General features: G+C 44.8%; 1 protein-coding gene across 1 annotated transcript in view; it reads left to right on the forward strand.

Annotated features, from left to right (window-relative positions):
* Window positions 1–17,356, forward strand: part of CUL1 (cullin 1) — a 105,840-nt gene that overhangs the window by 85,946 nt on the left and 2,538 nt on the right. The window contains exons 10-18 of the mRNA XM_065884352.1: window positions 3,983–4,090; window positions 4,170–4,276; window positions 6,613–6,661; window positions 7,371–7,502; window positions 8,740–8,857; window positions 10,018–10,094; window positions 10,589–10,720; window positions 13,128–13,220; window positions 17,243–17,290. Coding sequence (XP_065740424.1) covers window positions 3,983–4,090; window positions 4,170–4,276; window positions 6,613–6,661; window positions 7,371–7,502; window positions 8,740–8,857; window positions 10,018–10,094; window positions 10,589–10,720; window positions 13,128–13,220; window positions 17,243–17,290 — 864 coding nt within the window. The remainder of the gene's footprint in view (window positions 1–3,982; window positions 4,091–4,169; window positions 4,277–6,612; window positions 6,662–7,370; window positions 7,503–8,739; window positions 8,858–10,017; window positions 10,095–10,588; window positions 10,721–13,127; window positions 13,221–17,242; window positions 17,291–17,356) is intronic.

Consider the following 17,356-nt stretch of genomic DNA (forward strand, 5'->3'; position numbering starts at 1 on the left):
GGTGAGCCCCTTGAGCTCATGCCCGGCGAGGGAGGCCGCCCTTGGAGATAGCTCACGCGAATGGTGAGCTCGTGTAACAGGGAAGCCTGGCCTGTCCTGGAAGCTCAGGGAGGTTCCCTGAAAGTATTGGAGACCAGTAGAAGAGTTGGAGCTGCCTGGGCCAGGTAGGGGTCCTAGACAGAGCAGAGACCTGTCCTGGCCACCGCGAAGTCTGCTGCGACAGGAAGAGGGGGCAGGGCACAAGGTAAACCTGCAAGGGTGGGCCTGGGCTGGCCAGACCATGGGAGACCTCGAAGGCCAGGTTGATGATACACCTTAATCCTAAGAGCAAGACGAAACCAGGAGGAGGGTTATAATAAAACAGACACTGACAAGATCAGATTTTTTTTTTTTTTACAAAATCGCTACCATGTAGAAAATGGATTAAAAGGAAGAAGAGTTGCTAGTGTACCAGTTAGGTTTGTTAGAGTGGTTCAGATGGAAATGACACGGGCTGGTGATGGACACAGAAGGAATTAAGTAATTAGACTCTGTAATGGACGGGACCTGTGTTGGGTAATTGTTGAAGCTGGACGATGAATACGTGGGGTGGGTTTTCCTGTTCTTTGTAATTTTGAATATGTTTGACTCTTTTCTGCAATAACACGTTGAAACAAAAGAAATGGAAAGAGAGAGGTCCAGAGAGCAGCAGAGCCAGGGAGGAGATGGGGCCGGCTCTGGCACACAGAGTTTGGGGATCCCTCCAGGCGTCCGCAGCAGGTTGTGTGAACCGAGTGGGGACGTCTGGTCTGGTCTGGTCTGGTCTGGAGAGGAATGTGACGGCCATTGGCAATAAAGACACCAATCGCGTAGGAGTTGGATGAGATCCCTCTGGGACCAGCCTGAGAGGCGTCCTGTTTCTTATATGCAGAGAGCTCCCGCGTACTATTGAGTAATCACGCCAATTACTGACTACCTTTTTTTTTTTTATTGGAGTATAATTGCTTTACAATGTTGTGTCAGTTTCTGCTGTACAATGAAGTGAATCAGCTCTATGTATACCTATGTCCCCTCCCGTTTGGACCTCCCTCACCACCCCCATCCCACCCATCTAGGTCGTCACAGAGCACCAAGCTGAGCTTTCCTTTTTTTTTTTTTTTTTTTTTTTTTTTACCGTCAGAAATTCACATCTTCATGCTCTTGAAAAAAACGTGCATTTCATCCGGCTGATCTTTTCTCTCTCCTAACCTCTGTTGCTTGTCTAACCCTGCGATCTGGTGCCCTCTGAAGAGACCGTCATTTACCTCCTGGTTGCTAAATCACTCACCTTTGGAACGTCTTTTCTCTGTTTGGCACTGCTGACGGCTCCTTCCTTAACTTCTCTCCTCTGTGTTATTCCTGTGTGTTCCCATCTCCATCTGCCCTTGCCAGGTTCCAAGCTGGCTTCTCTCTGGATCTCAGATGCTAAATTCAAGTCTCCAGGGCTCAGTACCTTGGCACGCTCTTCCCTCAGTGGGTTCCGTTCACACCCTCACTTCTCACCAGCCAGGCTCCTGGCTGGGTCTTCTCGTATAGCAGAAAGAATCTGGAATTGGAGTCTGAAGACTTCTGTTCCCTTAGGGAAGCGCTGTCTTTCCACGGGCAGTTCTGCTGGGCGTTTTGGGGGACATTTATGTTTTTCCAAATCCTAGATCCGAGAAAAATCGGTCAAGAAATCAAGAAAACAGGGAAGAGCGTTGTAGTTCTCCTGTAAACATAATGGTCACCGTGGAGACTTTCCTGATTCAAAGGAATCCATTGATGATGGTCCAGGGCAAGGGGGGGGGTGCTGATGTGGGGAGTCCAAGCTTCAGGTCGTCTCTGGGAGCCAGGGTGAGGTAGAGGAGCAGTGCCACCCAGTGGGTCCGTCTTCCTTGTAGGTGATGCCCAGGTATAAACGTGCATGTGTCCCTCTCTGCTGCCAAGGGTGAGTCATTCTTGCAGATAAAATAAAAACTAATCTGTTTATATACATAATATACTTTATATCAATCCTGTGAGTGGTGTTCCAAGAAATAGCAAGTTTTGGAAGCAAAGCCCTTAACTTGGCAGTTTTGATATGCGGTTCTTTGTAACGCTGTTAACCTTTAACGTTCCTTTATTCAAATACTACACGATAATGTTTGCGGCATTTTCCAGTGTGTAGATACAAGTTCTTTGTAAATACTTTAAAAGAACAAATGCAGAGAAAAATAATTTGAATGATGTGAAATAATTTGACATGAAATCAGAAAGCAATCTGAATTGGCGAAAGCAATATCAATTTCAATGGCAAAACCAAAATTAAGTCAAGCGGACAGTATTTTTTCATTGTTAGAAAAAAGAAATGAGCTTATATGAAGTACGCTGTGTGCCAGCTGAGAGATGCTTTTGGGTGCAGTCTTGTGAATAAGACCATTAATACAGAATGCAAGAGATTCTTCTACACCCGGAATAGTTGTCATGAAACTGAGAGCTGGGTTATCTGGTGGAGCAGTTAATGCTGTGTGTGTTCTGAGTTTTAAGATAGATAATTTTTAAACATTAAACATATGTGGCATTGGCTTTCAGTATTTTAAGTGATTTTTATTTGGCAATTATTTTGTGTTAAATTCCCTTTTAATGTTTTGTCGAATGTCTATCAGGTAGAGGCCACTTTACATGTCATCGAAATGATAATCTTGTTATCATTTGTTCATAATAATAATAATCCTGGCATTTTTATTACATCTTTAACAGAAAAACCTCTGACACTCTTAGTGTAACCCTATCTATCACAGAAAAATGATTTACTCTTAATGGTTACTCATTATTATTTTAAAACAAGTGTCACAAAAATGCAGAACAACTAGAACTGAGGGAGTTCTGTTTCTCGTTCCTGAATCCCGAGGAGAAACACCTGTGAGGAATTTGGAAACGCTGGCAAACCATTTAAGCCCCCTGCACCAGGCCTTGCCTTTGTGATGTGCCGGCCGCTGTGCCCTCAGCGCGCACCACGTGGGCTCAGCCTGTCTTCCCGACCTCTCACCTGGGCCCTTTCCTTCTCAGAGGCTCTCAGGAGTCAGGCTGCCCGTGTCCGGGCCCGACTGCCACCGCTTAGGCCCTTGGCCGGCTGGTTGCCTGTGACTTTGTTTCTTCGTCTGTGAGGAGGGGATGCGAACAGCACTGGCCTCGCGGCAGCGTAGTGACAGCCCTCAGCGGGCTCAGCGCCGTCCGGTGCGCAGCTGGTGCTCAGCGTCGGCCTCTGCTTTCTTATGACCCAGGACTGTCTCCTTTGGCGCCCCCTTTCCTGTGTTCCTTCTGTGTCGCTCCAGAAGCCTCTCCTGTGGCTGACTTTCACATTTCATTTCCATCCTGTTGTTCCTTTGTCCAGAGACTCCCACTGGGCCACCCTGCCGATCCCACAGTGCTCTGCCTGTCCTGTCTCCCAGGCCCTGGCCTTTCCCATCTCAGTTCTCTCTGTTTGTCCACGTGGGTCTTCTGATTTTCCCAAATGTACTATCTCACCGTTGCTGCCACGTGTGACCTACTCCGGCCCCTCAACCACACTTCCTAGGACCTAAAAGCTATGTTCTTTGCATTGCCTGCCCAGCTAAGTTCTAAATAACTGGTAGACTGGTTTCCCCAGCCAAAACAAAGTCGAGAAGTTGAATTGTTAACAACAAAGATTGGCAAAGTAAAGCTACCACTTTGAAAGTTTGTTTTCTGTCATCCCTTTGAGTTTTCAGATAGCTTGAAAAAATCACTATTTTTCATATAGCTTGAAGTCAGTATTTAATTTCGAGTGCAGAGAATATATTTTCTTTTATTAGATCTATAAACATCATATCCTATGTGTTTTGATGATGGAATGAAAACTATTTCTTGATCTTGTTAACATCTTTGAAGAGGTATCCAGACCTTTTGGAATGTTTTCTAGTCGCTGTTAGTGTGCCGTTTAGTCCCCAGAAACCAACTTGTGTGTCTGTTTCTCCCTCTACCCAAGGACCCCAAAACGTATGTACAGACAGTGTTGGATGTTCACAAAAAATACAACGCCCTGGTGATGTCAGCGTTCAACAACGATGCTGGGTTCGTGGCCGCACTGGACAAGGTGGGTGTGCTGGCCCATGGCTCTCTTGGGGACAGTGGCTGGCACACTGGCCTCTGACTGTGTTTTCTGTGATCTGCAGGCTTGCGGTCGCTTCATAAACAACAACGCGGTTACCAAAATGGCTCAGTCATCCAGTAAATCCCCCGAGTTGCTGGCTCGATACTGTGACTCCTTGTTGAAGAAGAGGTACTCGTGACTTTGTGTTTTTTCTTAGTAAACCTGTTTAAAATCTCAGCCTCTAGATGAGGAGTTAAAATTTATATTACATTTTACGTGTGTATGTTAAACTGTAATTTTTGTACCTTTTGAGAAAATACTGTAAACCTAATACACCTTCTTTGTCTTCCTAAACGGCACTTCACGTTACGTGTACTGTGCCCAGTTCATGTTTTTCTTACATCACTGATGTCTATAATGGCAGGCGGTGTGCGCCGTGACCCTTTAGCTAAATAGACTCCACTGGGCAGGTCCAGCTGGTGGTGACGAGGGTGGAGGTTACAGCACAAAGTCACCATTTCTCTTCACTCCCTACTTGCTCTTTTCTACTGGCCTTGATTAATTTTTTTCCAGTTGAAAATCTGCAGTAGCCCCCACTGGCTGCTTTTTAAAACAGAAGACTCTCCACATACTATAGTGTTTGCATCAGTCTGTGTACTTTTAACGTTTATTTTCATTTAACGAGTTTGTTTTGTTGCTGTTTCATAGTCTTTGTATTTTAACCATCTTATTTCTCAACTGGTATTTTTCCTAATCAATGTATGTGTATGAAGCACTAGAGGCAACGTGTCTCATATGGTTTTCTTCTCTGTGTTGTGGTTTTTGAAGTTCTCACTTAATTTTTTGTGTGTGTGTTTTGGTTTTCATCAGCATCTCTTTCACTGAGGAGTAGCTTTTTTCAGTTTAGAAATGCTCAAGGCTTATTTTCCTATTCCAAATATTCACACCAACAGATTTTGCAGTAGTTTTCCGTGCCCCACAACCATATTGGTTTGATATCAGTAAATTGTATTTTAAGCCGCTCTCAAAGGCTCGTATAATCCCATTACAAAAAAAGACTGAGAACACCTACACTACCAAGCAGAAGACTACAAACAAGTCTCACTTAGAAGAGAGTTGTGGGAATCCTAAGTAAAATGTTAGCAAACTGAATTTATCAGCGAACTAAAGAAGAACGGTCCAGAACATAGCATAGCTTTCTAGGAATGAATGCAAGGATGGCTCAACAGTAGTAAATCTAATGTAGTTGACTTTATTAACTGAGAGCTGTATGAACAACTATGTGGTCTTCTTGATTGACATGAGAAAACATTTGATAAGGTCAGTAGCTATCTCTCTCTTAACTTTGCCGGAAAGTGATTTGCCCAAGGCCCAGTGCAAATTGAGTATTTGATTTTTTTTCCCCCTACTTATCACAATGCTTGTCTAATGTATAATTTAGCAATTCTAGTCAGATCCACTGATGTATTCATTTCAGGAGTGAAAATGGACTTTAAATTGGGATGCCTCTTCTGACCCGATTTCATTTTTTAGGCTCTATAAAATGAAAGTTTTCAATATTTTAAATATGTAGGTACTCTCTTAGAGCTCCAGTTTGTTTGGCAGAGTACATAGCTTCTTTTTTAGCCATTGTCTTTTTAGAAATTTTCTCATCAAGTCTCTTGATAGATTTTTCTTCAGTTAAGGCTGCTGAAGCAGACAGAATGGTGGATAGTTCCAAAAGTGCTGCTTTAATGAGCGCGTGTCAGTGACTAGACTCCAGTGGGCACTAAACTAACTTCTTTCAGGAGAGATACAGCCCTGACCTCTCAGTGAGAAAAAGAGAGGGAAGAATGGACCTTCGGAGCCAACTGTTCTTAAATAGGAGCCTGTCTGGTGGTTGGATCATTTTATATGAATTTATAGGGGTCTTGTTTATAAAGGACTCTTGGGATAAAAGCTTTAAATTTGTATTTACCCTGAAATCACCTTTCAATTAATATTTACTCATAGAATAGAGTGAATGAATCCGTTGTTAAAGGGCAAGCATCTATTTTGTAGACATAATGACAAACGGAAGGCAGCACTTGAGAAGTGGTTTAAAAACCCCTTTCATTGTCTTTAATTATTAGGCCATTAAAAGGTGTTTGTTTGGGTTTTTTTCAAAGTTAACTTAAAGCATATTGTAGAATGCAATTAGAAAAGTGAAGCTCATTTACTTACATTTAAATGGATTATCTTAAAGGAAAACTTGGTTCAGAATGTTTTGGGAAACTTTTAACAAGTATCTTCTGTTCAGTTTCATTGTGGATATTCTAAATGATCATATGGGAGAATAGATTATGAAATTGAGACACGATATAAGATTGACAGGTTGCCACAGGTAAGGAGAGCTAACTTTCCCTCTTCCACCTGTTCATCTGAAAAGAACTGAGCATTTGAATGTTCAGAACCACAGTCTGATATGGCAGTTTGGCTCAGTGGTGCTTGTTTAGTAAATGTTTGCTGATTTGTTTTAAAACACTATGCCTTTAAAAATTTTTCAGTTCCAAGAACCCAGAAGAAGCAGAACTAGAAGACACGCTCAACCAAGTGGTAAGGTGCTGGGTAGTTATGTCGCTATGTTGTAACCTTTTCTCTGACAAGTGGCTTTAAAGTTATTTATATGAGCTATCTGGAATGTGGAAAGTAGTAGAATCATTTATTTTCTTTCGAATCTATGATTTTACTCCCTATGTTGAGTCATTAATTTTAGCATTTGTACTTTCCTCATTAGTACTAAGTGTAGAGCAACTTAATGTGATTTAAGGGGTTGATGAAAATATTTACTTTAAAGATTACAGGACAGTATTTTTTTTAACTATTTTTTAAAATTTATTAAAAATTTACTTTTGGCTATGTTGGGTCTTCGTTGCTGCACGCGCGCTTTCTCTTGTTGCGGTGATCGGGGGCTACTCTTCCTTGTGGTGCATGGGCTTCTCATTGCGGTGGCTTCTCTTGTTGTGGAGCATGGGCTCTAGGCGTGCGGTCCCAGTAGTTGTGGCTCGCCGGCTCTAGAGCGCAGGCTCAGTAGTTGTGGCACACGGGCTTAGTTGCTCCGCGGCATGTGGGATCTTCCTTGACCAGAGCCCGAACCCATGTCTCCTGCATTGGCAGGCGGGTTCTTAACCACTGCGCCACCAAGGAAGCAGGACAGTATTTTTTGTCGTCATAAATGTTGGCATACAGGGCCGGACAAGACAAAGCACACGTGTTGGTGACAGATTGTAAGTGCGTTAAGTGTGCTCTCGTGGTGGCTTTCTAGATGGTGGTCTTCAAGTACATAGAGGACAAAGACGTGTTTCAGAAGTTCTATGCGAAGATGCTGGCCAAGAGGCTCGTCCATCAGAACAGTGCAAGTGATGATGCCGAGGCAAGCATGATCTCTAAGTTAAAGGTAAGTGTCGTCGCTTCCTGAACGATTCCAGCTTAAGTCATTGAAGTTCCTAGTCTCTCCAGGTTATCAGTTGGGCAAAGCCGTCAATCAGTGATAACACGGAGTCCGTGCAGGGTGCGCTCTGCTACTCCGCTACCGAGAACCCACCACAGTTGTGATAAGCCCAGGTCTCCCCTCATCAGGCCTCACGTGCTCTCCCGACCACCCTACCTGCCCAGCACACACACCCGGGGGCCCTTCTGTTCCAGCCGAGCCCTGCTCGACGCCCAGCGCCCGCTCCTGCACCTGTGGCCTCAGCTCTGTCCCCGCCACCAAGAATTGCTCCACGTGGCGTGGCCCGTACTCTTGTGCTGTTGGCCTTGAGGGGGCGGGGTGTTTTGTTTTTTTCTGGGCTTGGTTAACAATTAGTAACCCCACGTCTGCAGGAGGACAGAAAGCGTCAGTGTTAGTTTGCTGTTGAGTATTTCTTTCCTTATTCGGCCGCCTCTGCACTTAGCCTGCTCGCTAGCCTGTCAAATGCTGCTACATGTTTTGCAGCATATTTCACTTTGACCCGAAGTTATAGTTCCACGGGCATCTTGTTCAGCTGGGCTGCCGTACCAAAATACCATAGACTGAGTGGCTTGAACAAGAGAGGTTTATTCTCAGAGTTCTGCAGGCTGCCGGGAAGTCCAAGATCAAGGTCCCAGCCAGTTCAGTTTCTGGTGAGGGCTCTCTTCCCAGCTTGCCTGGGGCCGCCCGGCCACGTCCTCCCACGACAGGGAGCGGGGTCGGGGGCACCCTCTCCGTCTCTTCTCACAACCACACTAATCCCAACGTGGCGTAGGCCCGCCCTCATGACCTTTTCTAAACTTAATTATTTCTCTGTGACCTGACTTCCAAATGCCATGAGCACAGGACTGGGGTAGGGGCACCGTTCAGTCTGTGGTAGTGGATGAGAGACATAGCGAAGTATGTCATCTTGGTGTTCCCCCACGGGGTCAGAAATCCTTGCTCTTTGGGCCTGCGTGATAGTTACTGTGTGTATAAAGTCGTAACCATTCCATTTATAACTATAATTTTTGATAGTGTATGAATTTTAATCAGTGCATGTTTATACCCTGAGATACAGTTAAATGTTAACTACCTTTAGTAATTCGGTTAAGCGTCCGTCATGCACTGTGATCCCCATCGGAGTCCCTGTATACATCTATATTTCTATAGAAATTAATAAGGCAGTTATCTGGGTTCATTTCAGCAAGCTTGTGGTTTCGAGTATACCTCTAAACTTCAGCGGATGTTTCAAGACATCGGTGTAAGCAAAGATTTGAATGAGCAGTTCAAAAAACACCTGACGAACTCGGAGCCCCTGGACTGTGAGTATGCTTGGGTTTCCGAGCTTCCTTTACAGGCAGGGTTCTCGGAGGAGGTGGCGCTCTTTGTAGCTAGTGAGAGAGATGGTGGATGCCCTATCAGAAATTCAGGGACAGGTAAACAGGAAGTCCTCCCCACAGGCACTGCCCACCTCCTGGCTTGTGTGGTGACAGGAGGTGACAGCCTTGGAAGCGTGTTGGCCTTTCCCGGAGGGCCGAGCCGGGCGGGTGGCTTGCGTCCAGGTCCTGAGCCCCGGCCCCTTCTCCTGGCTGACGTGGCTGCCCCACCCCAGGCGTTTGCCATCTCGGGGCTCCACGCACAGTTTAAGTTTCAATGAATGTTTTTTAACCTTAGTTTAATTCCATTCTAGCAGTTTTTTTAATTATAAGAAACTGAATTGGCTGTATAGATAACAGAGTCAGACATGGCTTCCGATTGCCGTTGGGGGTCGGGACAGGCGGGTGCCCGGCCTCGTTTGTGGAGGCCAGCTGGGCTCCTGCTGTGAGGTCTGCCTGCTGCAGGAGGTGGCAGGTGACGCTGACATCATCATGTGATTTTATCTTTTTAAATGAAATACGAGGTTTGTACTTTTCCCAAATTGAAAGCACTATTTCACTGTTCAACTTGACGGCCGTGCCAGCGGACTTACTGTCAGCCATCTGCGATGATGACATGACTGTTACAAACAATGTATAGGTTGTATGTGTGTTAGATATGTATAGTCCGTGTGCTATACACAGAGTAATCTGTGCTACACAGAACAATGAAGTCGGTTTACTTTGGGGTTCTCGTTGTCTAGAGTTTGGGGCTCTCATGCCATCCATGCCTGGTGGGCTCAGGTGCGCCTCAGGGGGACTGAGGGTTATTCATGGCAGAAAACTAAAGCAGGTGCAGCCAGACAGGCACACAATGTTGTGTAATTCTGCGTTAGAAGAGAAATGAAAAGCTCACTCTTCGGAGGAGGGAATTTCTGGCTCTTCTTCCCTTTACTGAATTTAATTGAAATTAAATGTGTTCAATCCTTAGTTTTATATTAAAGCAGGATTTTTCACTCAGTATGCTTTCTTTTAATAAAAAGCAATCCATGTTTATCTGACATGTGGCACTTTTCAGTTCATGAGGCTAATTACGTGTACTCCTGGATTTTTCCCCATCCCCCCAGTGGACTTCAGCATTCAAGTTCTGAGTTCTGGATCGTGGCCCTTTCAGCAGTCTTGTACGTTTGCCTTGCCGTCGGAGGTAAGGATGACTCTGTCGTCTGTTCGTTCCCTTCGTGTTGAGCAAAGGTGAAAAGGGGCAGCCTCCACCATTATACACGTGCTGTCTGCAGGAGGCCTTCCTGCTGGTCGGCCACGTGGCATTAAACGGGGTGGTGCTAAGGCAGCTGCGAGCCCCGGGCAGGGCAGGAGATCCAGAGGTGCGCCACCTCTGTTCCACCTCAACAGCGTGTTCATTTACATGGTCATTTACTCTCGAAAGTAGAACCTAACAGTTCTGCGATGAACATCGTGGTGGCACCTACTTGTCTGGAGCTAAAAACTTTTGGATTGTACCTTCAAATGCTTAAATCAGCGTGCTTTTTTGCAAGAGAGTAAACACTTGATATTTGTATTTTACTGTTCTGTAAGCATTTTGTCCGGTAAACTTGGACCAGTGTTTTTTATTTAGAGATGTTGACTGTAGAATATGGTGAGATATATATTCCACAAATGCTCTTCCCCCTCTGTATCCAGCTGGAACGGAGTTACCAGCGATTCACAGCGTTTTATGCCAGCCGTCACAGTGGCAGAAAATTGACATGGTTATATCAGCTGTCAAAAGGAGAATTAGTAACAAACTGCTTCAAAAACAGATACACTTTGCAGGTAAGATCACCTTTTTATTTTGGATTTTTTTTTTTTAAGTATAAATGAAGACAAGTTACAGAAATATAGTGTTTCACGCAACAAAATCTGGAGTCAAGCTTCTGGCAAAATAATATCGTGGTTAAACAGCTTGGATTTTTAAGAGTCAGCGGAGCTGAGTTCTTACTCTCTGTGGCTAAGGGAGAAGTTACTTAATGACACTGAGCCTCACTTTTCTCCTCCACAAAAGGGCGGGCGGGTGTCAGTGCTTCGACTCTGTGTGTGGTGTGAAAAATAAGCGAAATCATGTATTTAATAAGTGTTGGGTACAGCTCCTGCCTGACACACACTCAGTGGTCAGATAGTAGTTTAAAAAGCTGGAGTTTCATGAATTTAATTACGATAATAGCTCTTCCCCTTCGACGGGGCAGTTTCGCGTTGACAACCACCCTCGGCGCTCACTGCGGTGCTGCGTGCTGTGTGATGATGATGGTAACTTAGGTTCCATTTTGTATCTGGGAAACGGAGGATCAGGCAAATTTAAGTGACTTCCTCTGGCTCCGGGCTGATACGCAGCAGAGACGAAACTGCAGTTAAGGTCTCTTACGTTAAAGAATCCACCTTGAAGAGGGTTTCACTGGTGTGCTTATAAAAACAATTATAAATCTGTTGTTAAGTGTTAAGAAACTTGTGACTGCATTCTGCAGACTCAACCTGCTCATTAATTGAAACTTTTAATAGTTCTACCCTGATAAAAGTGTTTGATATTCTGTTACACCAGGTCCAGAGGTCTTTATCCACTTGAATGTGGATTTCTCTACAGCTGACCCTTGAGCAGTGCGGGGGTCAGGGGCACCCGTCCTCCATGCAGTTGAAAATCTGCACATAGCTTAAGAGTTGGCACCCTGCGTCCACGGTACCCTGTATCCACGGTTCCCTTGCATTTGGATTCAACCAACCTCCGATCTGTAGCACTGTGCTGTTGACTACTGAAAAACAAAATCCACATAGAAGTGGACCCACACAGTTCAAACCTGTGTCAAGGGTCAATTGTACGACTGGAACTTTTTCTTTATTCCCAAGTGTTCATAGAAGAATCTGTGAGTTCATACTTCAGTACCTGAAATCTCAGTGCCCCTTTTTTGATAAGTGGACATTCTGTAAACTTTACTGAGATAATCTACGTAAAAAGACACCCATCTAAGTGTACAGTTGGAGTTATGACAAATGTGGACACCTGTGGGGCTACCACCAAGCTGTGGAACATTTATCAGAGACTCGTTTTGCTTTTGGTCACTGCCATCAGAGATGAGAGGCCCCTGCTCATCTCAGGAGAGACCTCACAGCTGTCGGTCTTGCCCCCCCGCACCCCGTGCCCCCCGGGCCATTTTCCTGGCCGCATCGTGAAGTCTGTCAGAGGCACTCACCCTGCCCACACTGCCGCTGCTGCCCCCCCTCCCGTTGACCAGGGTTTTGCCTGGACAAGTGGCGGTGCTCATGGCCCTTTAGTTGTTGCCGCGGGTTATGGAAGAGGGGAAGGGAGGAGGGGTTCCCATGGGGCGTGTGGCACAGCGCCCAGGCTCCCCCAGGAGTGGAGCGCCCTCCCTCAGCGGGCGTCGTTCCCTGCACAGCTTGAGAAATTAAAACCAGTGCATGCTGCCTGGCGCACGGTTTGCTAAAAATACCTCAGAGCGGTTGTGGTTTGCTTTAAACCATTTAAACTTTACATAGTGAAGTACTTAGGATTAAAAAAAAAAAAACCAAAAAACACCCAACTATAATACAGCTCAGCGCACAGGTTCCTCTGTCAGTGGTGTACCAGACACAGTTTTCTTTAGTATTTGTGGAAAAGCAAATTTAAAGATGGATGCTCAGTGCTTCTGTCTACACTGGCTGAGTACCTCTGTGTTCATCTATATAGAATGAGTGTGGCTGCATATAGATGGTGTGTACACTTAACCCTTGAACCACACGAGCTTGCACCTCACGGGTCGACTCTTAGGCGGGTTTTTTCCGTAGTAAATACTACGCAGCCCGGATCCGCGGTTGGTTGAATCTGGATGTGGATCCTCGGGTGGGGAGGAAGCACATACCCACGGGGCCGCCCAGCTGCTCAGGCTCGGCGCCCCTAACCCAGCCCTGCTGCGAGGCGTTCAAAGGCCAGCTGTATTTATACAGACAAAGCATCTGGAAGAAAGTTCAAAATCACTTGAATGTTTGAAAAGGTGGAGAATGACGTCTTTCAGGAAAATGTGGCATCGTGGTGGAATTATGACGCTTTGTATTCCCTTTTAGATCTGCTTTGGTTTTTCGCATCCGTTTGGAGAATTGGTTTCATGAGTAGGTTCTTCCCGCTGAGGCTCTGTACTCTGGGAGTTGTCCGCGCGTTTAGGTTTTGCCTCTCTTTCTTTCATGTGGGGACCCGAAGGCGTCGACGTTCCAGATGGCCATCCTGCTCCAGTACAACACAGAGGACGCGTACGCCGTGCAGCAGCTGACAGACAGCACCCAGATCAAAATGGTATTCCTCCCGCCAGCCCCTCTGCTGTGGGAAGCTGTGGGGGGAGGGGATGGGGGTCTTCTTTGATTGGAAATGGTTATCTGTCTTATGAACATGAATATGTTCTCATTCTAGGGCTCAAGGCATGGTTTTTTCAAATACTAATTTTTAAACTCAATGTAACATATACCTACACACACACACACACACACACACACACACAACATGTACACATGATATGCTTTTCTCTCATTCATTTAGCTTGTTCTTAACCCTCTTTCCAGCTAAGCTTTTTCTTACTAAACTTAAATTTTCACTTAATGTTATTCTTCCTATTAATCATTTCTTTATTGAGCTATTTCATGTAACATAAAATTCACCATTTTAAAGTATACAGTTCAGTGGTTTTTCACAGGGCTGTATAACCACCGCCACTATCCAGTTCCAGAACATTTCCATCACCTTCAGAAGAAGCCCAGTACCCACTAGCAATAGCTACCCTTTACCTGCTCTCTCCCCAGCCCCCATGACCACTGCTCTACTCTGCTCTCGCTCTCGCTCTCTCTCTCTCTCTCTGGATTTGCCTGCTCTGGACATGTCATATAAGTGGAATAATACGACACGTGGCTTTTTGTGTCTGCGTTCTTTCACTCGGCATAATGTTTTCAGGGCTTATCCACGTGGGAGCACGTATCTGTATTTCATCCTCTTTTTATGGCCAACATATGTTCCAGTATATGGGTGGACCACCTTATGTCTATCCATTCATCATGTTGATGGACATTTGGGTTGTTTCCACCTTTCAAGTCTTTGTATGAACATATTCTCAGTTCTCTTGGGTATAAATCTAGATGCGGAATTGCTGAGTCATGATAACTTATATTTATCTCTTGAAGGAACTGCCAGACTGTTCCGCAGTGGCTACACCAGCTTGTATTCTTTCTCCACATCCTTGCCAACATTAGTAGTTATCCATTTCTTTCTTAAATTATACGCATCCTAGTGGATATGAAGTAGTGCCGCGTTGTGGTTATTTGCATTTCCCTAACAACTAATGATGTTTATGCCCGTTTTTAATTGGGTTATTTGTCTTTTTTGTTGAGTTGTAAGAATTCTTCGTATATTCTGCATAGTAGACCCTTTTCAGATACATGATTTACAGATATTTTCTCTTGTTCTCTGGGTTTTCATTTTCTTAATCACACACATCGTTTTAATTTTGATGAAGTCCACTTTATTTTTCTTCTCTTGATTGTGCTTTTGGTGTCATAGCTAAGGAACCATTACCTAATCCAAGGTCAGAGATTATTCTTTCCCTGTTTTTTTTCTTTTTATTGAAGTATAGTTGACTTTATATATATGTACACACACATAAATTTATTTCATTTTTGGCTGCGCTGGGTCTTCGTTGCTGCGTGCGGGCTTTTCTCTAGTTGCGGCTAGTGGGGGCTACTCTTCATTGTGGTGCACGGGCTTCTCATTGTGGTGGCTTCTCTTGTTGCGGAGCATGGGCTCTAGGCGCGTGGGCTTCAGTAGTTGTGGCACACGGGCTCAGTAGTTGTGGCTCGTGGGCTCTAGAGCGCAGGCTCAGTAGTTGTGGCACACGGGCTTAGTTGCTCCGTGGCATGTGGGATCTTCCCGGACCCACAGGGGATTGAACCCGTGTCCCCTGCATTGGCAGACGGATTCTCAAGCACTGCGCCGCCAGGGAAGCCCTGACTTTTTATTGAAGTGGAAATTAATACATTAGCTTCAGGTGTACAACATAGTGATTGGATATTTTTGTACATGTTTTTTCCCTATTGGTTCGTACTAGCAACCTGTCAAAATCAATTGGCCATAGATGTATGGGTTTCTTTCTGGATTCTCAATTCTTCTCCACTGATCTAAATGTCTATTCTTATGCCAGTACCACATTGTCTCGGTTACTGTTGTTTTGTAGTAAGTCTTGGAATTGGGACATCCAACTTCGTTCTTTTTCAAGATTGTGTTGGCTATTCTGGGTCCATATGAGTTTCAGAATCAGCTTGTCCGTTTCTGCAAAAAAGGCAGTTGGAATTAGGATGGGGATTGTATTAAATCTGTAGATTGGAAGGAGAATTGCCATCCTAACAATATGAAGTCTTCTGTGAACATGGACGTCTTTCCATTGATTCGGACTGTCTTTTATTCTTTTTAAACTGTGTCTCATATTGGTAGTTTTCATTATGGAAGCCTTTACACTTCTTTGGTTAAATTTATTCCTAAGTATTTTAAGTTTGATGCTATTGTTAATGGAATTGTTTGTTCATTGCTGGTGTGTAGAAATATAATTATGTATTGAACTAGTATCCTGCAACCTTGCTGAACTCATTTATTCTAACATTTTTTGTGTGGATACTTTAGGGCTTTTTTAATATGTGACCATGTCATCTGCAGATGCAGATGGTTTTACTACTTACTTTTCCTATTTGAATGCCTTTTATTTATTTTTCTTGCCTAATTGCTTTGGATAGAATTTGCAGTACATTGTTGAATAGAAGTGGTAAGAACAGGCATCCTTGTCTTGTTCCTGATCTTGGGGGAAGCCTTACAGTCACTTAAGTTTCTCTTAGATGCTGTTTACTAGACTGAAGAAATTCCCTTCTATTCCTAGTTTTTTGTTTTGTTTAGTTTCGTTTTGGTTTTAGTGTTTTTATTATGAAAGAGTGTTGGATTCTGTTCAAATGCTTTTTCTACTGCATTGAGATAACTATGTGCTTTTTGTCTATTAATAATGGTGCATTATGTTGATTTTTTTTTTTTTTTTTAATGTTGAATCACCCTTGCATTCTTGGGATAAATACCACTTGGTCATGGTATATAATGCTTTTTATATGCTGCTGGAATTTATATGTTTGCTGGAATTTTCTTGAGGATTTTTCCATCTTTATTCATAGGAAATTGGTCTGCCATTTTCTTTTGACGATTTTGTCTGGTTTTGGTGTCGGGCTAGTACTGGCCTCATAGAATGTGAATTAGGAAAGCCATTTATTTTTGAGTCCTGCTTCAAGTTAGTCCAGAATACATTCTCAGTTTCTAATAACAAAACGAATCTGCTTCTCTGCACGCAGGAGCGTTCTTCATTCCTCACTCCTCACCAGAAGGAGGAGGCTTCCGTTAGGGTGGAGGCTTAGGTTGCCCCCAGATCCTGGTGTGGGGCTCTGCCCTCAGTCGGGGACCTGCTTTTCGGAGCTGAGCTCCCCACCGGCCCCTGAGCCAGTTTTTAGTGCAGAGCCGGCTCCCCGTGAGGGGCTGACCCCTCCCCTGCCCTCCACAATAGGAGTCAGCTTGGCTCAGGAAGGCAGCCTCTGCATCCGTGCCCCGGGCGTGGCAAGCAGCGTCCTCATCCTGCCCTGGACTCCGGGCCAGTCACCACACTAGAGGCCTCTCCAGCTCTCCGTGACCAGGATGGGCTTCCCTTACGTGGGGGGCGGCCCTTTCCGTCCAGGGAGGAGGGGCTGCGCATGTGAGCGGCCTGGTGACTGTCCGATTCCATGGGATCGGGAAGCTGTGGAGCTAAAGGAGAGCTGAGAATCGGTTGACCACCCGCTCTTGGGGGGAGGAAGCGGCCCAGAGGCCACACGACGGGCTTAGAGTTCACCAAAGGTGGGTCAGCGGCAGGGTGGCGGGCACCATCCCCGTCCTGTTTGTGAGCAGACGGTGTTGTCCGTCGTGTCCGGGCCCATGACACTCCCTCTGCTCATTCTTTGCGGTGATCAGTGTTCAAGATGCGCCGTCAGGCATCTAAGAAGATTTAGTCAAAGAAATCAGTTATGCACGATTTCTAATATTTGTAGTAGAATTGTCAGTTTTAATACTGGGTGATCAAGAGCAGAAAGGGGTTGATTTCACTTTTAGGAGTAGGTTTTGGGGACCCTGTAAGAGGCACCATCGCTCTTTTTCCTCCGGGCATATTCTACTTCAGTGACTATTATTTTTCCATAGAAGAATGGACTGTGGGACTGGGGCTGTGGTTCTTATTACAAAGAAAAATGCATTTTCTCTTTTCTCTTTAATTGCAGGACATTTTGGCACAAGTCCTACAGATTTTATTGAAGTCAAAGTTATTGGTACGTTTGTGTACTTTTTATGTTAAGCTAGAAGAAAGCCTTTTCCTGAGATTACGTAGTAACAGT

The sequence above is a fragment of the Phocoena phocoena genome, chromosome 9 (genome assembly GCF_963924675.1).
Source record: "Phocoena phocoena chromosome 9, mPhoPho1.1, whole genome shotgun sequence".
NCBI lineage: Eukaryota > Metazoa > Chordata > Mammalia > Artiodactyla > Phocoenidae > Phocoena > Phocoena phocoena.